We start from the raw sequence: 23,639 nt of genomic DNA on the forward strand, positions 1-23,639 counted from the left end.
GAGACACCTACCCCGTCTTGCGGATGAACAATTATACTTAGGCTATGTTCTTATTTCTTAGAATTCCAAATTGTCTTAGTTTGGGTATATTAAAAAGTTCCATGAAGATGTTTGAGTCATCAAGATGGGGTATTCTTCCCTTAATAGAAGGAGATAGCTCAAGGAAGGTGATGTGATGAAGTCCTTGTGAAAGGTAGTGGAATATCACAGAAGAGTTCTACGATGATTTATGAACACATCAGTACAAACTCCAACAACCGAGATAAGTTTCATGGTTGAACAAACCCTAGATCATCCGGCGCCAATTGATAAGCTCAAAATAGGGGTGAATTTTGTAAAAATTTTAATCCCTTGTCATTGTTAATTTTAGCTTATACAATAAAATTTATAAAATCTTAACTCAAGATGTATAACGATAAGTATAGATATCATCCTAGTGAAGCAAGTAAGGAATCCAATTGATGATCTACTAGAATATTTTGACCCTAATTAGAGTTAATTTAATCTTAAATGAAGATCAAATTGCCATACCTAGAGGAAGATTTTAGAGAGGGGGGTAGAAGAGATGGAAAGAATAGAAGAAATGAGAAGCTCTAGATTGACTTCTTTGATCCAATAAAGAGGATCAAAGGGATCAATTAGAGGGGTTAATAAGGATATTTTGTCTTAGTTTGTTTTAGGGGGATTTGGAAACCAAACTCACTAACTATTATATCATAAAGACAATCTAATTTATCCTAGAAATTAAACCTTTTTTAGAATTTTTTCTTAGTGTGCAAATGGAGTAGCTAGGTCAATTTCATGATCTCTCCTCTCAGTCATAGTAAGGTCTTGTACATGCCGCTCAAGCCAAGAGATTTAGAAACACAGATCAAGTTCAAGAGGAAAAATCACAACCTTCACTAAAACATAATCCAAATTACACTAAAATTCAAATACAATGAAGAAAAAAGTACCAAATAGGGTTGATACAGGATGAAGCTCCTCTCTGTCTTGCAGCTGTGAAAGAACCACCTCCAGAATGTCCTCCTCTCAAAATTCAGCTTTTATACGCAGATTAAATAGTAAAAACTACCATTTTACCCTAATCAGTAATTAATTTTGACCTATCAATGTAGGCGTAATCTGAATAATCCAACCGTACAGATAGAAAAGGAGGTCAAGATGAGAAAATTCATAAAATCACCTCAATCGAACTTCAGGATCAAAATTTTTTAATAAACAAATTTTGACCAATCATAGCCGTTGGATCAATATTCATTAATTTAATTACTTTTTTTTCTTACACACAATGATGTGTCAACGTCTGATTGGCTGACAAAATTCAAGTTCATTTGGTGCCTCCTCTCCAGCGGGCCACGCACCCCCTCCTATAAATAAGAAAAAATAAAGAATAAGCATTATACATAGCGATGTGCATAAACCGGCGCGCTTGTACTTCACTCAGCCAATCAGAAGGCGCCACATCACCCTTGCATGCACTATGTATGCGTCGTGTGGGAGGTGAACTTACTACCTGGAGAGAGAATTTCCTGGACTTTTGCATACAAGTCCCTAATTAAATGGGCACGCGCAAACGGATGCCGCCTAAACAATATGTGTTTATGCCCCTCTCTCTTTGTCTCTCCTCCATGTTTTCCTGAAAATCATTAAAAAATACTGATTAATTGCAATAAAATCCTGCAACTATTTTAATAGTATCTTTATGCCTGCGCACACGATCGAGAGCTGTTTTAAGGGCATAATTTCAACAACAATTTAAGAAAAATCCCTCCAACTTTATAAATTGCTTTAGAACTCATATTTTCCTTAGTAATATATCCTTTTTCTACATAACAATCCATTTCTTCCTCGAATAAATTGCCAAAAATTCCAATAAAATTTCATAAATTTTGAGAAAATTCAGTAATTCATCTCCAAATTAATTTACACTAAAATTAAATTTTAAACCTACCATTTCCTGAAAATTCATAAAATTAATAAAAAAATTAGGGAAAATCAGAAATTACTTGGAAAAATTGATTACATTAAATATATGATAGCAATCCTATTTCAAATGCTTTAAATGCATAAAATTGGGCTAATTACTTGAATTAAATACCAAATTTTGGGTGTTATCAGACATCAAGCATATCATGGACTATAGATGAATGGTAACCAGTTACAGACAGGTTCCATGAGTGATTCAATATAGTCATTTATATTTTCTAGAGAACGAGGTTTATTTTGGCACCTCATGCATTTGAAGCTAGACATATGGATTGGGTTAAACCAGTCTGTCATTACATAATCAAAATGATGATATAATTGATTAATTTTGAAGGCAAATAAATTTTATTTGGGACATTGGAGTCTTTAACTAGACTGATAAATAGGCCTAGAGGGTCTCATGAAAATAGTCTTTGGGAGGTCGAAAGATATGCCTAAGTTTCGGGGTTTCTATGAAAAAAACCTACTTAGTATTGTCAGTTTAAGTGGCTATGGAATAACATGAGGGGGGGGGGATGAATTAGGATCTCGTTCTAAATTATCCTTTTTGTTAAGTAACCTAGTTTTTTTCTAAATAGGAAATGAGGTAGAGGAAATGGGAGAGATAGCTATTATTTTTAGACAGCTAAGGCTAATCCTTAATGCTGTTCAGGGGTATCTATCCTGAAATGATGATGTTCCCTAACCTTATTTGTGTGAATGCCACCCAGCAAATCACTTGAAAATAGGGCTGAAAAAAGATATCAAAAAAAGAAAAAGTCGATGAATCTATGTCATCCTCGAGCCCCAAAGTATTCCACGAAGCTAAGACGCTCGACTTACTTAAACGATTGTCATGAAGACTTCTCTAGTTTAGCCCCCACAGCATTAACCTGACTAACCACAAAGATCTAACATAAACAATATTTTTTTTCTGAAAAACACTTAGTATATCAGTCTCCTGAAGTAGAGTTCAAGACACGACATAATTTCATGTATTTCAACAAGAATATTCGTTCAGGTCAGAAATTTGTTAATTCGGATATAAGAATTATTAACTATAATTATGACTTCCTTGCAATAATACCTCCCTATTCGTGGTCGTTCTTTCCTCTAGGCGTCTTCTCCTCCATGTTTCTCTTTGGATGAACTTCATTGATTTGTGTTTGACATTTAGTGCCTAAAACTAAATATCTTATCCATTCCTGGTCCAAATGATACGATTCTAACTTCAATATATTTGTAAAAAAATTATCAAAAAAAATTCTCATAAAATATCCAGCTCTTTTTCCTCTTCCCTAATTGTTGAGGAGACGACCCTCTACTAATCCAGTTTATTTAATCATGAACGTAGAATTACAATGACTTCATTTGATTGAATTCAGATCCACATTGTTGACAAATGTATGAGTAATTCATGTGTCATCTTCCACCCACCTAATAATTTAAATACCATTAAAACATTCAGCCGGTGGGTAAATTTGAGATTTGAATAAAATGTAAACAAAATTTAAATAAAAATGTTCCATATAATAAACTAACTATTCCAATTCTTAGAGTGAAACATTTATAAATCATATGGTTGCAAAGAGAAGTGTGATTTTAGATCATTAACAATCTATTAAAATTTTACAAAATTTCTAAATGGCAAAGTCAAATGTTAAACATAATCAGCGACTCAAATGACGATTACAGTGATTTTTTTTAACCGAAGCAAATATATGCTGCTGAAAATTGTGAAAATATCGCTATTGCTGAAAATGAGTAATGAGAACCCTCATACGAATTGACCGAAAAAAAAAAAACATACATATGAAACACCCTCAAACGAAAAAAAGAGATCAAACAGAAGAAACACAAACTGGAGAACCTCTGATTTACGGGCGTTCATATACAAATTAAATAATGCCCGCATAAAACCGCTCAATCTTCAACCCAATATTGTACTCAGCCACATTTCTGTGGAAGAAGAAGAGGGGAAATCCCCAAAAAACCAGGCATGAACACAAACCATGATGTTCTTCTTGGTCAGAATAGGTCCATCTTCTTTTTCTGCATGTCTTGCTTCCACTTCGGCTGCCGGTAGAACGCCTCTTTTGATAACCCCATAACAGACTGGAACTCAGCATCTGAGAGATAAGCCTGAAAATAAAAAAAAGTAAGTTAATTCGTCCTCTGCAACAATCTCTTTTAAACATATTTTTAATATTTAGGTACATTATTTAAATATTATTTAAAGATATGATTAAATTCAAGATCATGCGGCAGAAAAAAAAATTCCCAAATATATCTGCTTACAAAAAATTCTCACAATAAACTAAGTGATTTGATTGTTCACATCGTGATTAATGGTTCAATCGAACTTACCTCTCTGCGTTTATAATCGACCCCCTTGGCTGGATTTGTTGACTTTGCCTTGAGACGCTCATAGCTGAAGGTGCATTCAGCTCCGTTCTCATTGATCTTGGGGCTGTCTTGCGCAGGTTCAGACGCCAGTCCAATGCTCACCGCCCATTCCCCAATAACCTCTGCGCTTGATTTCTCAGTCTGAATCTCCCCTGGACCTGAGAATGATAGCCTCTGAGTTTTAACATAAGAAAAAAGGAAATAACTAAATTAGAAAGTACCAGATGTTGCTGTATCAGGAGAAGAGGCTCTACTGAGTCTTGGGACTGAGTCAGAAGATATCTTTTCAGCCGTGAGAACGTTCGAGAGCGCCGCTACGGCTGCCGCTCTCTGAGAAGCCTGACTGGAGGATACGGGTCTCGTTGCAGAAGTTTTTGGCCCAGAAGATGGATTGAAAGCAGTTGTTAATGCAACCATTGCTGAGGCTCTCTGCGTTGGACCACTTCTTGGATCGTTCGATTTATCATTGGTCTGGATCATTTTTCGAAGAAATGAATCAAAAAATATGTGAACCTTCTTGTACCTTAGTGCAAAGGCTCATGAAGATTCATCGGAATTGACTTTGTGACATTAATCTAAACATTCATATACTCTGGACCCTAAAGTCGAACCTTGGGTTATCATGAGACTGGAACATTATTAATAGGATGAATCAGTGGTTTGATATCCTTCTTGATCTCTTGGATAATCTGAATCTGAAGATTCATTGTCTTTTTAATGTAAAGAATCATCTGAATTGACTTTCTAACATTCATCTGAAGATTAATTTTGTTATCTCGTTAATATCCAAAGATATATATTCCTATTTGGCTCCCTAAATAGAATCCGACAAGCATGCTCGCTTTGATTGGCAAAGCGTGTGGAGCAACTGCAAAAAACTAGCATGTACAGGAGCAAGAAGATACTCACCTCTGATTTCTGAGAGCCCAGACCAAAGAGCACAGATAGCTTTTTCATAAATGAATTTCCTTGGGCCTATCACACATAGCAAAATATCTGTAAGTAATAATAATTTCCAAAAAATTGATTTTTCTGTAACAAATGAAGTCAAATTAGAAGTATTCAAGTTCGGGAAGGTTAAGAATACAAGATCCATCAACTATAATTTAAAAAAGAGAAATAATGGAATGTTTTGGGTATTCTTTCTCAGGTTATGCTTCTTTTCTTTGCCTACATAGCCTTCTTCTTGTCTGATTTCTCTGAATTTTAGTATTCTGATATAACATAACAAAACCTATTTGCTTGATCATTGATTCCAGGTGACCTTCTTCTTTCCTTTCACAAAAAAGATAACAATAGCTAAAGATGCTATTGATATAACCAGCTGACAATTTTCTTGATCATTGATTCAAGGTGACCTTCCTCTTTCCTTTCACAAAAAGATAACAATAGATAAAGATGCTATTGATATAACCATCTGACAATTTGCTTGATTATTCAATTCAAAAATGATGATCTGACAATACAACCAGAAAATGTGTCAAAGATAACTCTCTAATTTCAAGAATATCTTCACAAATGGTGTACCAGTGGAGACATCTGGAATGTCAAAATGTGATGTCATAGGGGCTAGATAGAGACAACAGATTAGGAAATTCACAAGATAATGGAGTCTGATAAGCTCCTCCTCTGGAACCGGGGGGCCTAATCCCCAATGCTCTAGCCTGAGTGGTCTCAACCACTGCCCAACAGGATATCTTGGTGACACTTTCAGTCTTGGTCAATCCCACTATGGCCTTTCGACCCATCTCATGTGTAGTCTTTCTAAGTTTCAGATGTGGATATTTTCCCTAGTCTCTTATTTGCTTCCTTAAATAATTTCATTTCCGGAGCTTATCAGCAATGAAGAACAGGAAAACAATTTCGAGAAAATATCTATCTTGGGTGAAATAGCATTATTTTTCCCATGCGATGGTAACTTGTTAGAACACAATTAAGTTCAGGGCCATTAATTTCAAATGCCACAAAACATGTGTGCCTGCACATGAGGGGGAAACGCTGAAGTGTTGGCCTGTTACGAAAAATGGGAGTGTAGTCCTGTAGGGACACGAACAAAAGAAGGCCTTCTACAGACCCTGGGTTGGCAGGGGAGCTTGGATTGGGAACAGGAGTTGGGGGTTGTGGGCCACTCTAGGGTTCTACCTCATTTGCAGAGACTCTGTATTGTGGCGATCATTGTTTGGATGAACCAGGGTTTTGGTGAACATATTTCACGTTTGAGGGTTCTTGAAAATTGAGATCCTAGAGAAAGTGAATCACTAACTGCAGGAGATGTTCCAGCACATCACAGCAGTTGGCCAGATAGGAGGCCGCATTTTTATATGCCCAGAAATGAAGGATCTTGCGCCAACCCTCCTATCATCGCAAACCAAACTATCACTGTGAGGGCAGAGGAACCGGATCCCCAAAGAACAACCACAAATCACAAGGGATATCCCTTCACTTGACAGGAATGATGTGAATGGCTGGCTCTAGAAGGTGGACCATAGCTTTACCAACCCCAGGGAAACTCCGAATACAGGCCGTCATCGTTTGTACAGACAGACTTTATGGGTGCTAAGATCCAAAGTCAAGAGGGAAACAGCCGCTACTTCCGTCTCCAACCCTCGTCTGAGCATGATAATTTGTACATGATCATGATGCACCTGGAAAGAGAATGTGCTCCATTCAAGAATGTTACAATCTGCTCCGTCTAGTAAGCCCACTAGATGCATTATCGTCTTTCCCATTCCCTCTGCATTTTCCTTTAAATATGTAACCCTCCACGTTGGCGGGCAGGACATGAGTTGATAAGTTGTCTCTCTCTCAGTAGTCTCTCTCTCTCTCTCGACAACGTCCACTCTGTCGAGTCCCATTCCTAAGTCCAGGGCGGTGAGCAGCATCAGTGATTCCTTGGAAGACATTTATCAGCAGTTTCTTAACTGGTGACAGGATGGGCTGCTGTCTGTATTTTGAGCGCAATTTGAACAGCAAGTAGCCTACTTTCTGGACATCTCCAATGAAATGCTCAGCATATATACAGCCATACCCTCGAGCTGCAAATTCAGACCAAAGTATCAAGCAATAAAACACTGGATTTCACTGAGGTATTAAATGCTCATCCAAGGCGAAATGCTATCTGCTGAATCTCTAGGCAACACAACCGAGGACGTTGACCAGACTTGTGCCACCCTCTCTTCTCTCAGGATTTTGGGCACCATCTTACTTCTGGACAAGCATTATCAAAGCCCATCTTTTCCAAGCCGTCTCATGTTCCCCTCATGCCTATGCTAGCAGGCCCCCCCCCCAGAGACAAGTACATGCCCACCTACAGAGAAGAAAACTGTTCCACCAGACGAAAGTAAACTATCAAGACCATCAAGCAAGGGGATTATGCTACAGGTGCAATGACCAGTACAGCCCAGGACACCGCTGGAAAAGCAAGATCAACATTATATTCCGCTTTGAGAATGACAAGGCAGCCAGGCCAAGGAAGAAGCCCCTGACTGGATGCAGGTAGAGAAGTGCAACAAAAAAAAAAGGACCTGACAGGTGGTGTGTGTGACCCTCTCCTCTGTTTCCAGACTGACCACCCCCAACAGACGTAGAAATTTAAGGCCTTCATCAATGAGCATCCCATCCCAGAACTCATGGAGGGAGGTGCCACCCACAACTTCCTGCATTTTGAAGTTGTGGAGCCTTGGGCGATGGGCACTGCACCATCTGATGGTCAATCTGTAGAGGTATGGTTATATCCTTGCAGGGAGTGGAGATACAGCAGGATTGATTGCTTACGCCCTTGGGTAGTAGGGACGTCATCCCGGGTGTACGATAGATGCATGACTCGGGCTGGTTCTCACTCAACTATATCCTCCAGCAGATGAAAATTTCAGTTGCACACTTCCTACCAGCTGAATGCTGACCCACAAATCATCACATTAGATATTCCAGGCCCTATTTCTAGCGCTACAGAAGATCTCTGAGACTATCCAGATTAATATGAGCCCCTACAAGCAGAATTATTTTCAGAAGATGCAAAGAGTATGTGGACTTGTTCAGCCAGAGTACTGATTGCCACCCGAGAGGGCCATGGAGCATCACATCCAGCTGGCACCTATAACTTGTCAGCACCAGACCTGACGGCAATCCATACTTCCTAAGGGAAGCTCCTCCAAGAACTTCTGCAAGCTGGAATGATACAACCCTCCAACAGCCCATAATCAAGTCCTAGTAAAGAAAAAAGGGGTAGTGATTCTAGGCAGACTACCAACCGTCAACATGGTCAGCATTCCAAATTCGTTATCCCATTCCACAGGTGGAAAAACTACAGAGAATGTTCACTTTTTCCAAGCTGGATCTTGCCTTGAGGTACCACCAGATACAGACGATGAATCAGGGCATCCATAAGATGATGGTCAAAGTGCATCATGGTCATTATCAGCTCCAGGTAATGCCGTTTCATTTATCTAATGCCTCCACACCTTCTACTCTCTTATGAATCAGTTATCTCTGCTCGCCTATGAAGGTGAGTGCTTGTATTCTCTGATGACATTTTAGTATAAAGCCACAGTGACGACGCTCATGTCGGCCATTTGACGGAAGTCTTTTGTGTGCGCTGGCATTGTTCAGGTTGTTTTTGGGCTCTGGAGAATATCCTCACATTGTGCCTGCTTGATCCGGCAACTTATTTGTTGTCGCCATGGCCTCACGTTGCAACAGTGGAGCTAGATTGCGGCTGTAAACTGCAGAAAGGGGAAGGATCCCCAAGGAGACCAGGAAAGACACTCGGACCATCTGCACAAAATCAAGCATGATGTCATTCTAGATCTGGTTGGGGGTAGGGGAGGCCCGGGGACATTACATCTTAGTCATGGGGCCTCAAGGTGCAGGAGCGATACTATCACGACGCAAAGCGTCTCGTCTTGTTACTTCGGTATTTTCCCTCGTCTTCCCCCATGTAATCTCCATGACTACGATGTAACCTCTTACGATATGAATGCAATGACCCTATTCATGTACGGGGCTGCGTCCCCACCTTATCCTCTAACCCCTTCTGTGAAATCTTAAGCTATTGCGAAGACTTTCGCTAGAACAAAGCAAGACTGCTCAGTGTTCTGCTCCAAACATTGAGGCCGGCACGCGTCAGATTCGAGCATTTTTCCTAGCTCGGGATTTGACCGAGTGACACCTCTACATAGAACAGCCCTCCCTTTAGGAGGCAGCCAAGAAGTATCAGTACATGTTTGATTTCTCTGGCAATGTGATTCCACAGTTATCTTCTTTACAGTGTCATCCACCCCGTCGGACTTCCTTCTAGGAGATGCCCATTCCGTCTGCTTGTCGCGATGCCAAAGTCCAGCCTGTCATTCCCTGTCCCTACACCATCGACCATTCCAGCATCTTCTATTTCCCTTCCTGTCTTCTCCCCGATAGGAACCTGCGGATTTGTATCATGGTGACTGACAGGAAGAACCCTGTCAACCAATGTCGAGAGAGAGCAAAGGAAGAAGCAATCTTCATGAGGAGTTCACACAAGCTCTGACCAGTGGACTCTTACGTCGAACGGGCGCTAGTCCTCCACCCAAAAAACCCCACTCTCTGGGGTGCTGCCACTCGATACCCTTCCCTTCCCTCTTAGCCATTCGATGCCCTCACATGCTCTCCTTTTGCACACGATTGGTCCCGTACGTAGGGTGTCCATAGTCTCATATTACTGGCCACCAGAGAAAAATATAATCTAGAGTAAGACGGACAAACAGATATTTTGAATCAGAGTCTGGAGGGCTACCTGCAATGCTTTTCAGGTAATAAACTAAAGGAGGCACACAAGTGTTTGCCAAGGGTGGAATTCAATTACAAGTGTTTGCCAAGGCTATCAAGACCTCACCATTTTTTCCAACTCTATGTGACAGATCCCTTGCACCTGATTTTCTATGGTTCAACACCCTCACGCATTGCCAAAATTGACCATCTTTTATCAAGAAGGGAACAAATGATGCATGTGTTGAAGTTCCAACTCTCTGACTCCTTGGCTGAAATGAAGTTCATGACAGATAAGCATCTCTATGGGGTGACCTTTGATGTGGGCCACTTGATGTACATCAAGATGTTGATTGAGTGCAGAATTTGTCCAATCAACCAAATGAAAAGATGGGCCTTTATTATTATGGTGCCAGCGGCATCCTCCAGCGAGTCAGACCCCTAGCGTATGATCTGGCTCTTCTGTAAAAGTATCAAACATACTTTTTCTGTATAGGTATTGCCGCCAAATAAAAACCATTGTTATCACATAAAAGAATTTTTCCAATTAAAACAAAGAATTCTTTAGAAATTCTGGTATTGTCATTCTACCTGATAAGACAAAGTTTTCCAACATTGTGGAAACTCTCTTGCATAAGAAGTAATTCTTTTAGGAATCAATTAAAATCCTACACTAAATTGAAGAAAAAAATTAAAGGGTTTTAGAACATACAATTGCTTTTGCACTGTCCCAAACAAAATAGGTGGTAAAGAAGCATGGTTCATTTCCTTCTGTAACCTTGAATAAAGGAACATGGGGAGACAATCCCTCGACTGAAGTAGCAAATTCAATATATTTCTGAAAGAGTAAACACTCGAAAAGTGAGAATAAAAATCCAAAAGGTGAATAAAGTAATAATACGATTATATTGTACCTGTCCTATGTCCAAAGCTTTCCGTTTTTCTTTAGGATCTACCAATTGGCCAACCCAGACAAAAACTTCTGCGTGGGTGTCTAGCACTAGTATATCCTCTGTTAATAAGTCATCTTGGGTGAAATTGAAAACTTCATCCACCTGTCAAAGGCAATACAAAGTTATAAAATATTTTCTTTTCTAAGCAGGTAAGAGAACTCAATAATGTTAAAGATTGGGGCCAGAACAAACCTTGAACTTTCCTGAGGATCCAGGTTCCCATGAACAAAAAGACATCGTCAGTTCCCATCCGTGTACCAGACTCATGGCATAAAAAAAATTCCCCAGAGAAAACTTATTCCCTCAAGATTCTAGTTGATGATATGAACTGGATTAATCATGAATTGTATACAAAAATACTTAGGTCCCATCTACCCATATAATAGCCATGAAAACGAAAAAGACTGTTAACCTTTGTTCAACTGAAATGTGTACAGATGAGGATCTCTGACAATGTCATCCAAGATTTTCTCGCTAGAATAACTTTGCTTTCCTCCAAGCGCAAACCAAAACGCAGAGCTTTCAGTACCCTCTTTAGCATATTTTATGGCCAACCCAGGCTAGACAGAAAAAAAATTCAAATCAATAATTAGATGAAAAGTACAAACAAAGAAGAAGCTGATGAAAATAAGGGAGATAACAACAATTACAGTGTATGCCAAAAAAAGGAGAATTTAGATTTCTACCAACAGCTCAGGTCACATAAAAGGAACATTTCCATGTACCTTCAAGAACTCGGCAACCTTGGAAGCCCATTGTTGCTGCTCTACATTACTTGAAAGCCCATGCCAAACAAAAAGTGATGAACCAGATTGCAACAAAAAACAATCGTTGGAATTCAGGGAGGTTCCCACCTGCATAGAAAAGAGGATGTGCTTAGAAATGGGAAAAACTTTCTCACAGGTTAAACTTATTCGGTTTCTCATTACACAAATAAAAACATATAGTACTCATAAATAATAACCCTGCAAATATTGCTAATTGATAACTTGTTTTGATCATATAACTAAAAGTGAGCCAGAAAACTGACATGATACCAGGCCGGATATTCAAGAGAAACTGGGCGAGAAAGAAGGTCAAACCCAATACCCCTGAAATCTAGACTATTTAAAGGAAGGGACATGTGCAGTAGATATTATTGAATGACTGCATGGAATACTTCTCATTTATTGAACTTCATGGCTAGGATTTGGGCACCCTCATTGTCTTTGAAAATGACATAAATGTTGATGTTGACAAATTGTAGGGTAGTTGACATTAACATTGACAAGTCTACGATTAGCAATGATGGGATATCAGGAATGATTGATGCCATCTGTCAAATAGCAATGAACCTAGTAAATTTCCTGCTAAAAAATATCCGACCCCTTAAATTTCAATATTATCATCAATGTCAACCGGCCTTGTTGAGGATGACAAAGACGTTGACAGAACAATATGGACACCGCAAAACAATGTTGATACATGTTTATATTTGCAATGACATTATCAAACTGCCAACCGATCCAATGCCAGTGCCATATGTTGATGTCGATGACCCTTGGGAGTGTTTGAATCCTCTGGCCCACTAGGGGAGTTTCCATCATCTTAGCTGATAGGGATATTATGGTCATCATCCTCTGGCCCACTAAGGTTGGAATTTTCTTCAAATAGATGTAGCCCTCCCTCAAAGAGCACAGCCAATCTGTATCAAGAGAAGTTTCTGGGAATGGTAAGTAATCCTCCGTCTCATATTTCTTGAAGGCTCTGTTCAGCTCCAGAAATCCAGACAGCCACCTGATTGATTCCTCTCATCCCCCATTTCTGGATAGGAACACCCAAGGATTCTAAAAGACAACCGACCAAGTTGTCTGCGACAAAAATATTGACAGATGAGAATGGATGCTTAACAGTAACAATATTGACACCCATCAACATTTATGAAATCATGAGCCAACTATCAAACAATGCCAAAGTCAACACAAAATGTCAATGTTGACGCATGGTGACTTTGTCCGGGATGTGTCGAAACTATTCTCTGCTGAACATGCAAAATTATGAACAAAATTCATTAAACAAAATGGACCAGAAGCAGTCATAAGGAAAGGATTTGATGCATAAAATTTTGAGGAACTAGAAGGAATCAACATACCGCATCAACTTGGCGAACTTTGTTATTGTGAATCGATGTTCCAGAAACTTGAAACAGTGCTATCCCATCTGGTGTATATGTTTCATCCTTCACATCTCTTTCGGTGATTGAGTTTTTGAAACTAGAGCTGAGTCCTCCCTGTAGTGGAATTACCCACCTCATTAGAAGACTGTAGCCTCAGCCAAGGGAAAAAAATATTCTATTATGTCAGGCGAGGGATAGAATAATAAGATATCTTTTCAACCCAGATTGTCTTCTAAATAGATAGCGTGAGATGTAAATTTTAGTACTTTGGGCTGCATTCACAAATAAAATTGAATAATGCCACAGCAAAATGAAAACTCTCACCTTAAAGACAACCATAGGCTGAAAGAGAGCAATGAACTGTGGTGGCTCTTTGCCTTGAAAGATGCAGCCCTGAAGAAAGTTCATGTCAGCTACACGTAGTAAAAAAATAGGCGTGGTGAAATAAAAAAATGTAACAGTACCTGTGTGGGCCTATTTTTCAAGGAATTGCACATTCCGCAAGCTAATTCAAAAGCTGCTGTTTGATCATCCTAAAATAACAATGAAAATCATCGAAAATAATGATGGAAGGTCAAACAAAATTAGGGAAGGCAAAATGGTGTCAGAAACAGCAAATGTCAAGTTGAGCAGAAATAATTAGAACAGACTAAAGACACCAAAGCTACTGATGCAGGAGGAGGACGATCGTTCACCTGGGTACTCTCATATCCAATCCAGCAGGCTAAGAAGTAATCCTCTTTCCTCTCGCCAGAGTGGTAACTGTATAGGACAATGTAACAATCTCCCCCAAAAATTTTACCATAATTTTCTGCCGGAATAGCTGTCTTAGCTTTACAATTGATGCGCCACACCTCAAAATGACCAATTATAACCAGCATACATGAAAAATTGCAATTAGACCCTTGAAAAAGATCATTGAGATGGTAAAACGAAATAAAGTTTCTCGGACCCAGACCTGAAGCTTTCCAGATATCGGAAGTAGGGGAGGAGTTGTCTCAGTTATGGGAATAGATCTTGTAGCACCCTTGAGATCAACTCCTTGTTGTTTCAATAAGGCTAAAAGACGAAAGTAGTCAGGCCCTAAAAAGAAGATAAATTAATTGAATATGAAATACAAAGGACTAAGTACCACCTGCTACTTTTCCTCTTCCCTCCTCCTCAACAAGGAGCCCAGAAACTATGGACCACGACTCGAAGATAGATTTAAATGAATATGATTCGAATCCCTGAATTACTCGAGTAACACGAGTTGATTTGGGTCTCCCTTGCTTCGAAATAAATACCTTGACCAAAGTTGCTAAACTAAGTTACCAAAGAGGATAAAGTAAACATTGAAGAATCTCAAAGGTGTACCTCAGCTGCTTGAGAAGCTACTTTCCTGTCCTCAAGGCTTGTAACACGGCCAACCCACAAAAAAATTTCAGCACCACAATCAAGTAAATAGCACTTGTTGTTCTCCAATGTTTCTTTACAAAGAGGTGCATCTTCTAGACTCAGTTGGTCCCCTTTGAAGCTACAAAAAGAACAGACTTGAATAAGTTTTTGAATTCTATAAACACAAAAGTTGATGGTCTACATTAGAAATGAACGCCAACATGTGAAAATAGAATAAAGCGTTCACCCATCTAACAAAAGGATATGTTCAAAATTTTGCCGAATAAAAAATGAAAATGATCCCATGAATGATTACTATTGGGAATTCGATGTAGAAGAAATGAAAGATCGTTGAATATATTAGAGTATGTATCAAATGACATTGATACCTACTCAAAAGTGGAATGAATAAAAAAATCTAAAAGTCCTCTGTATCTTAATTGCGAACTCGTTCCTCCTATGATCACACAGAAGGAACAGTAACATCGTAAATTCTTTTCCTCAGGTTTGTGTTGCTACTGAAACTCATGCTAATTAAATTTATGGAAAAGGAAAAACCCATGCTCTTATGAAAGATAAGAATGAGCACCGATGAGATAAAACTACCCAGAAACGTGGAGTTAGAGTGGATAGGCAGGCTCCCAGTGTGTCTAAAAGTAGAGACTGCGATAAAAGGGCAAGCTCACAACAACTCATTAGATGATCACTCTTACGCCACGAAAAGACATTTTGGATCCCACATAAGACTATGTTTAAGGGTAAGCAGAATTAACAGCACCACCACAGAAACAATTCTTCCAAAAAATTCACCATGATATCTCAATCTTGTATTAGGTGTCTCTTGTCCACAGAGATGTTTTCCTACCCAGTATGAGGCAGGTTTTAATCCAAGTCCGGTAGTATAAACTTCCCCACTAGTCGCCCTCAAGGGAAATTATAAGATTGCATAAGTAAATTTATTGATAAATTCTAATATTGCATAAGAAAAAATTTCATAAAACAATTTATTAATAAATTCAACTGATTTATCCAATTTCAGCGTATTAAGTTTAAGTTTCTAAGAAAATAACTGCGCACTATAGCCAGACTAGTAGCTGTACAAGCAATGGAAATTTCTCAAACACTTGCCCAAGAAAAATAATGATAAAGATCAACCACAGGCCTTCCAATGAAATGAAGTCCAAATATGAACAAATCATGGACTTGAAGAGTATGACCCATTTTTAAACGCAGATGGTACCTGTAGAGCTTTGCAGTAGTCCTTTCTAATACTACATCATCTTGATTCACAGCCTTCTTTCCAATTGGAGCAAAACCCCCAAAGAGAAGCCAAAATTCACCAGAGTCAGATTCAGCCACAAGCTTTCCATCGTCTGCCAAGTAGATCCACATATAGACCGAGAAATGTAAGCACTTAGATCTTTAATGGAGGAAGAAATGATTAAAAAAATATTTGATAAAATAGAAGTAATGAATTATTTCATGATATAAGCACTAACCGACAATCGCCACATCACACTTTCCATCATGGTATGTCTCCTTTAAATATTGAATGACCTCGAGGGCTTTAGCTCTCTCTTGCATGTTCGAATTTGCACCATTAAATTGATATATCTTGTTCTCGGTGTCCAAAATGAATATGTCATCATGATTTAATGATGAACGAGCGAAAGGAACCTTCAAAAAGAGAAGAAGATTTCAATACTGGGGATATTAAAGATAATTTTTTAACAGAATAATATTGAGGCTAAGTTAAAAAACCTGCTTCACTCTAATGATCCTTTTTCCTTTACATACATAGAGCCGTGTTTCAAACTTTTCAATCTCAACCTTTTTAAATCCAGACGAGACACCTCCTTCGAGGGGAATAATACAAGGCTTGAAATATGAAAGGAACTTATCAGACTCATAGCCTTGAAGTTCCCTATACTGAATTCCACGACCACCGAGAATAGCATCAAGTTCCACCGTTTTAATCGCTGCGGTTCCAGCTTCATCCTGTTCCATGCAGCGAGAAACTTAAAGATAAAAATTACCGTGCGTCAAGAATTGCTACATATTTCAAAAAAAAAAAAAAAGAATTGCTACAATAATTTATTTACTCATTATAACCTGGCTGGTATCCTTTCCAATCCAAAAGTGAATGTCATACAGGAAAGCGCCTCCTTTTCCAGCACTGGTCTGAAAAAATTTTGCATCGAATTTAACTTAATAGCCCATGATGAACATTGCATGCATAGCTTTCTTTCAACCAATAAGGATTTATCAAAACAAAAAAAGATAAATAAGAAGAACATGAATAACTAGAGAAAATCAAGTCTAATATTTTTTTGATGGCTCTGATAGGACAGTGACACACCCAGCTTGTATCACAAAAGGAATTAACCAGGAATAACACAATTGACTCCAATACCAATGAAATCAAGAATGTCCAAGAATGTTCTGATGAATCTGTCTTGAGAGAGAGATGAAAAGAAATATAGGAAATGGACCGCCCTTGATGGACGAGTTCCCCTCCAGCCGTGGATGGATCCTACTGCTCCGGCCTCGGGCGCTCTGCCGCTTCTTTCTGATTGCCAGCAAAACTTCCAAGAAAAGTCCCATCCCCCCATGGCACGGGTTTTTCCTCCTTTTAAAATGATTCACACACGTGAACACTCACACATGCGTTCTGTTGGGTTTCGTTGTTTCAACGCTGAGGATATGTTCTTGTGAGGAACGTTTCAGACAGCTAGATAGAAAAAAAATAAGTTCCTAGGCTGAAGGCAAAGTGATTTAAACTTAATAACCACAAATTATGTGAGATATCATAAAGGGAAAGAAGTCCACTGATGAATGAAAGTTTCTGATAGAGTACCATATTATACAAGAATAAGAAAAACTTTGAAAGCTATGTAACTAAGACTGGAGCTACCAACCCTTTTATATTTCTGTATAGCACTTCATTTCTCCGTGAGTCTCCCTATAAATCTATATTCAGGTTTGAAAATCTATTTATATCTTTTTCTATCTCTATCTATATATCTCTTTCTATTTCTATCTCCATATCTTGATCTTTATTTGTATCTGGATCTCCATTTCAATCACTTTATCTCCAATGCGGTCATTTACATGGCCTGGTGAAGGGCATTGAGAAAGGCAAAACCCTTCAACGATTAAGGTTGGGACACGTTCAAATTTTCCTCTTCACCCAAGTTATTCAAATCAGCTCTGACCATCCCTGGTCCCGTCCCATCCGTCAAAGGTATTCCTTTAAGGCGAAACATTGCTAGATTGGAAAAACTGACATGCGAGTAACAATGAATGTCAACAGCTAAGTAACTTTAATGTTACCTCCGTCTTATTATGTGCAAAACACAGTTTCTGGTAATAGCACGCATGAGACCTGCGACCTAGATCCTTCATTTTCCACCTCAAAATTTTGATCTATTTGCGTCATACTGCTGAAAGAAGAATTTATAGTAACAACGATCATACTTTTCTTACAGGTGGGTAAGGGCGGACAGCTAATCTTCTCATGTTTCTCTATTTTTTTGAAGAAAAGGTAATATTTTGCCTGATATTTCCTCACAAGCTAAGATAAAAATAAAGAAAAACAAACATATTCACCATTACATCATTCCAGGGAAACGAAATATGGTTAAACAGAACACTATAAGAAGCAGAAAATTTCACGTAATTGTCAATAGAACAGCATGAAGATGCCATTTTGATAAATGTATAAAATTAAAGAAAATAAACATCATAAAATTACTGACATCTCCACAGAAATAGGCATAAAGAACTGTTGCCAATAAAATTCAAAAGGAAATCAAAATTAAATTTGCAAAAAACATTTGTTCAACCCATTCTACCTGTAAAATTATGTAAGAATCTCCAGAGTAGAACTTTCCGTAATCAGATTTTGGAAGTGGTACAGGCTGAAAATTCTCAATTCTCCATACCTCCGTACCACTATTCATGGTTAAGAACAATATAATGCAGATAACGAAAACAAAAGAGCGCGTTAAAAGACAACGGTCCGTAATTCAGTAGGATACATTTTTTGACCAACTCCTTGAAAAGCAGGGTCCAAGTTCTTTGTAGTGCTGGACATTATTTTCAAGCTGTCCAAACACTCCTGCAACGACTTTGTGATCAATTGATTTAAATATTCCACTACACTATTCGACAACAACACAGAAATGAAAATACTTCTGCAGAAGGACCCAAAAAGTTTTGTAAGTGAAATTTTAATTGAAATCATCACAAAAGCAGGAATAGTGCAGGAGAGCTTAAATCAGGGTGTTATGAGCCCCAGAATATCAATGGGAAAAAGGGATTCTGATAGCCATAGGAATGACGCAGTCAAAGAAATCCATCTTTTGGAAGGATCTCCAGATAGAGAGAGAGTTTGGGAGGTGGTTAGAGAAGAGATTGAAGAAGGATATAAGGTAAGGAACTCCGTCACATCGCCCTTGTTACTCTGAATTGGAGGATCTCCGCATTCAAGCCAGTCTTCTATCAGCAATTCTGGTAAGACATGTCTCAAGGTGAGATAACCATTTATAGGGTAGGTTTTCCGTTTCAAGTCTCCAGTCATCACGTGCATTTAGAGGTCACAAGTGCCTCGTCTTTCTTTCTTCTTGTGCCTCCTGGGGTAAGTCTATGAGAGATACTTATCACAAGGGTATTATTATGGGCATCAATTTCAAAAGCATTACATATCTATACCAGCAAAGTGCTTTGAATTTTGCAAAATGCAAATAAAGACAGTAAAAAACATACTTAACAAGAAAAACATTGACAAAACGCCATCATTCAAATAATTTGTGGGAGTCTGGCTAGAAGGACTAAGTCTAGTGTGAGCAGCCTAATTATAAATACATTGAAAATGAATAAAAAGGAAAGAAACAAACGTTCATCCTCCAGTACCAAAAATAATGATCACGTTGAAAATGCATCTGACGGGTCTAAGGTAGAGTCAGTTAGCTTTGTAAATTCAGAAATGCAACATCTTATGGTGGAAATGATCTGGTCTATTTAGATGCCGATAATAGATCATATCAGAACCCTCTCATCCTTCTGTGTTTCATATTTGTAAAGTACCCTACCATAGATCCATCAAACTATCGGACCCACTGGTGGATTGTGATATGCACCAATTAGGATGGGGAACAGGTAGGCCACTCCCAAGATTTAGAAGGGCATAACCCTAGATGGGGATATCTAGGAAGATTATCAGTCTAATACTTATCCATTTTGAGAGGAAACGGGGTAACTGTTTCCTTATTTAAATATGGATACATTTAAACCTAGATGTATGGGATTGGACATATACAGTAATATCACAGAAAGGTAGAGTACCTATAAGGCAAAACCTCAAATCCAGAAATGTGTGAGAACTAATACCAATGATCTTGGCACCATAGTAGGGGCATTATTATCTATTATGCAGAAAGTTTTCCATAGACAGTGATTCAAAGAGCCCAATATCTTTGCACGACAAAAAGGAAATTTGACTAATATCAACAATTGATGGAGAAAATGGGAAGATATTGCGTTGAAGATCCTATAAAGAAATTTAACCCTGTATCTTTGTTTTTTCCCTTTTCCTCTCTCTCTCTCTTATACTAGGGTGGTATAAAAATGTCCATCCTTTTGACTGAAGAGGTAAGATATCTTTTTCTTGAAGAAAAGAAGGAAAATCACCCAAGAACAGTGATCAGCCAAATTTAATAATATAGATCAACGTCAAATACATGACAGACCAAAATGGTCTTCTTTCCATCCTTCACTACCTCCAAAACCATTATGAAATAATACTCATGTAAGACGTATGTCGATACAGCCCTTCACTACCTCCACATCATGTAAGACGATGTATGTCGATACAGCCCTTCCCTTGAACACAACCTCATTGTGGTGCACCGTATCGCCAATAACACCATGAGGAGCCTTCCATTCCGTACAGCCCCTGCACACACCCACCTGTATCGAGCCCCAACAAGCCTCATCAGAAGCCACATCCAAACCCCTGAGCTTCTAAGGACTCCAGATTGCCCCTTCGAATGAGTATTCGAAGAAAAGGTGAGAACAGTCTTCCTCACCTGATGTACACATGGGGCACACTGCCGATGCATCCTGGAACATGCGATTGTGAAAGACTCGTGTCATAACTCGCCTCCCTAAGATCAGACATCCAAAAATCCTCGCTTGTAATATATCTGAGAAAATCATGGTTGGGATCTTATTGAAATGTACATTGATCTTGTTGTAATGTGGAACACGGTGCTTGATTTAGCACCATTCGAGAGGGAGAGATGGAAGGGAGGGTAGAGATTGACAGTAATTTCTTCACCGGTGAAAGGGAGGTCTTCAAGAAATAGGGTGAACTTATGTCGAGAGAAGGAGAGAGAAGTACTTGGTGGAATGGACTTCACCTAGAGGGGAAAAGGGGTGGAATGGATTTTGCCGAGGGAGATAAGAGAGCAGAACGATTTCAATATTCTTCTTTTTGGCTGCCTTCCCCAAAGAAGGATCATATCCATTTAAAGGGAAAAACTAACCGTAACAGAAAAATGGCTAAAATAACACTTGCGAACCCAAGAATTAACACGCCCCTAGATTTGATGGGGGTCGTATCAACACCATTTTGTTCTTTCTCTGTCTCTCTATTCTCTCTTCCTCCACCTGAAGCAGTCTTTCCATCCGTCTGCCTTCCATCATCAAAGCGATATCTGCAACTTGATATATTTTAAAATTAGTGAAGGAGAATTTTCTTTTCTTGAGCTTCTTCTCCTCGGGAGATCAGTTTTTCATCACTAGCAACTTATCAAACTATGAATATTCATAGAATCCAAAAATATATCAGATAGTAACCCACCCTGTCTCAGATTATGGACAAGGTATTCAACGCCCTAACAAATGTCTGCATGGACTTTTTTTTTTGAACAATAAAATCAGCCAAATGTCTGCATGGACTTTATCTCACCAGATATGAATAAAATCAGCCAAAAAGCGAAGAAATGGCCATCATGCCACCTCATAAAATTGAGACGCTGGTGCCTGGCACTCAACAAGCCCCATCAATTCTTGAAGGCATCAGGGAAATATTTGCAAGCCGTATTGGGGTTCCCCAGATTACAAGGGAAATTTGGTGGTAAATATCTTGTCAAATCACATCACATCAATACACTGAAACAAATATGGCCAAAAATTAGGTGAAAGATATTGCATCAATGATGAATTCTATTATTTTGAAATGAGAAAATATTCCACAAATTTTTTGAAGGAATCCTTAAGCCTTAAAGGTATCTGATTAGAACTTCATGAACACCTATCAGAGGAGGAGCAAGAGAAGATGATATCACACGTGCAGCCCAATAAAGGCACGTGCGAAGGTTTGAATGAATAGAGCGGGAAATAAGAAGGTATAAATAAAGTCCCGAGCCGTGGACGGGAGGCAGCTTGGAAATTGAAGTTGCATCTGGCAAGAGGCTGGCGGGAGATCCTCTTGACCAGAAGAGCAAGAATCGATTTTTGTTTCCTTGCCCCATTCTCCTTTTCTCTATCTCTAATCCCGGTTTTCATCAGAAACTATACTATCATTCTTTCATATTGATCCCTGGGGATCGTGTTCATACATAACTGTTATCTTCAAGAACGATTTATTTGTTGGCGATTGTGGTGTATCTCTCCGTAAGGAGACAGGATCTTATCAGTATCTTATTCAACTCTCCGTCCTCCCAAACAGTTGCCCGTAAACCTACAGAAGTTTCTTTTTGCTCCTCATATAAAACAAAGCAGTAGAGTAGTTCGTTACCAAGGGCGGACCTACATAGTATGATGCCATGTTTTGTGCATGTACCACAATAAGCCCATTAAAGACCGTTTATTTTTTTTACTTTTTGTGACGAAACATTTTAGACTATTTATGGCAGAGATCCTCCAGCACATAACAGGAGACGGCTAGTGTAACGAACTAGGTCAGCTATTTGTAAAGAGGGAAAAGTAGCTCTATTGATACGAAATTTAGAGGTATCACAAGATAAGACCAACAGAATTGCACACTAATATTTAAGATTCAGAGATTTCTGCATTGATTGGCCAATTATAGTCCAATGAGACTGTCAAAGATAAACGGCAATCTTTAATAAACAGCACCCACAAAGGATGATGAATCTCATATTCATCATATTATCCTAGATACATCACTATGGTGTAAGGGGTTCGAGTGGTACTTGAGTCTACAATCGGATTGACAGACATCTGGAGAGGAATTGATCACATCGCGCGACTGACAGTGAAATCAGTTGTAGATATTCTGTTTAAGGAAGCACATTTAACAAGTTTCTGATCCGATTAGACGCAATTTTTGAAGCTACAAGGTCATTTTTGAATTACAAGAATCAACCATAAAATCAACATGGTTTGAGATTATTTCAATGCTTCTCTTTGAAATAAGAGTATACTACAAACTGATGACTATTTCCACTTCTTCTCTCTCTTCCCTTCAGTGGCCAGGAAATTATCAGATAGATAACCAGCGCATGCAGTATTATGAGTAATCTCCGCAAAATAAGAGCTAAACAAGCGAAAAATAGGAACACAGACTCGAAGAATCAGCAGTTCAAGAAAAAAGAAAACGAAACCAAGGATCTGACGCCCCGCACCGATCCACCGTCAGAAATCGCCCGATCGTCCAACGCAAAGAGAAACTTCCATCTCAACTGAGTAATTGGACATCTTAGGCATCCCAAAAAGATGCAAAAATCAAAATTTTCGCAGGTACGGCCAAAAGACACCGATCCAACCTTAAAAAAAAATACAAAAAAAAATGAATTACTCACCGCCCTCGCCGGATGAGCGATGCTGCCAGAAGCCAAACGACAATTAGAGAGAGAGAGAGAGAGAGAGAGAGAGAGAGAGAGAATACTGCGATGTGGAACGGCCTAGAAGAGGTGAAGAGAAATATTAGTATTGGGCTGGCGACGGGGTGGCGCCGAGCTATTTATATATTGAAGCTTTGCATTGTCCCCCCACTGCTTCCCTCATTTCGC

At 38.9% G+C, this 23,639-nt stretch overlaps 1 protein-coding gene and 1 long non-coding RNA gene across 8 annotated transcripts; both read right to left on the reverse strand.

Moving 5' to 3' along the window:
* Nucleotides 1–876: 876 nt before the first annotated feature.
* Nucleotides 877–1,825, reverse strand: LOC144706949 (uncharacterized). Its single transcript, XR_013582352.1, has 2 exons — nt 1,517–1,825; nt 877–1,370 (listed from the first exon to the last, which is right to left on the reverse strand). It is a non-coding gene; the product is annotated as an uncharacterized LOC144706949 (long non-coding RNA).
* Nucleotides 1,826–3,816: 1,991 nt separating this feature from the next.
* LOC144707198 (villin-2-like) lies at nt 3,817–23,575 on the reverse strand. Of its 7 annotated transcripts, XM_078580325.1 has the most exons (25): nt 23,430–23,561; nt 23,253–23,325; nt 21,572–21,774; nt 18,639–18,718; nt 18,453–18,552; nt 16,711–16,779; nt 16,360–16,596; nt 16,098–16,275; nt 15,839–15,971; nt 14,578–14,737; nt 14,357–14,507; nt 14,180–14,280; nt 13,917–14,075; nt 13,686–13,754; nt 13,546–13,614; nt 13,198–13,335; nt 11,792–11,920; nt 11,479–11,626; nt 11,259–11,269; nt 11,028–11,168; nt 10,826–10,951; nt 5,284–5,349; nt 4,596–4,845; nt 4,336–4,532; nt 3,817–4,110 (listed from the first exon to the last, which is right to left on the reverse strand). In XM_078580325.1, the coding sequence occupies exons 4-25, from the start codon at nt 18,692–18,694 to the stop codon at nt 3,997–3,999; spliced, it is 2,802 nt and encodes a 933-aa protein (XP_078436451.1). In that variant the 5' UTR covers nt 18,695–18,718; nt 21,572–21,774; nt 23,253–23,325; nt 23,430–23,561; the 3' UTR covers nt 3,817–3,996. The 7 variants fall into 7 exon arrangements, with proteins under 7 accessions (XP_078436451.1, XP_078436452.1, XP_078436454.1 ...); XM_078580326.1 differs by lacking the exon at nt 21,572–21,774; XM_078580328.1 differs by lacking the exon at nt 21,572–21,774 and having other exon boundaries at nt 23,232–23,325.
* Nucleotides 23,576–23,639: the final 64 nt, after the last annotated feature.

Source organism: Wolffia australiana, chromosome 8, assembly GCF_029677425.1.
Source record: "Wolffia australiana isolate 7733 chromosome 8, ASM2967742v1".
Lineage (NCBI taxonomy): Eukaryota > Viridiplantae > Streptophyta > Magnoliopsida > Alismatales > Araceae > Wolffia > Wolffia australiana.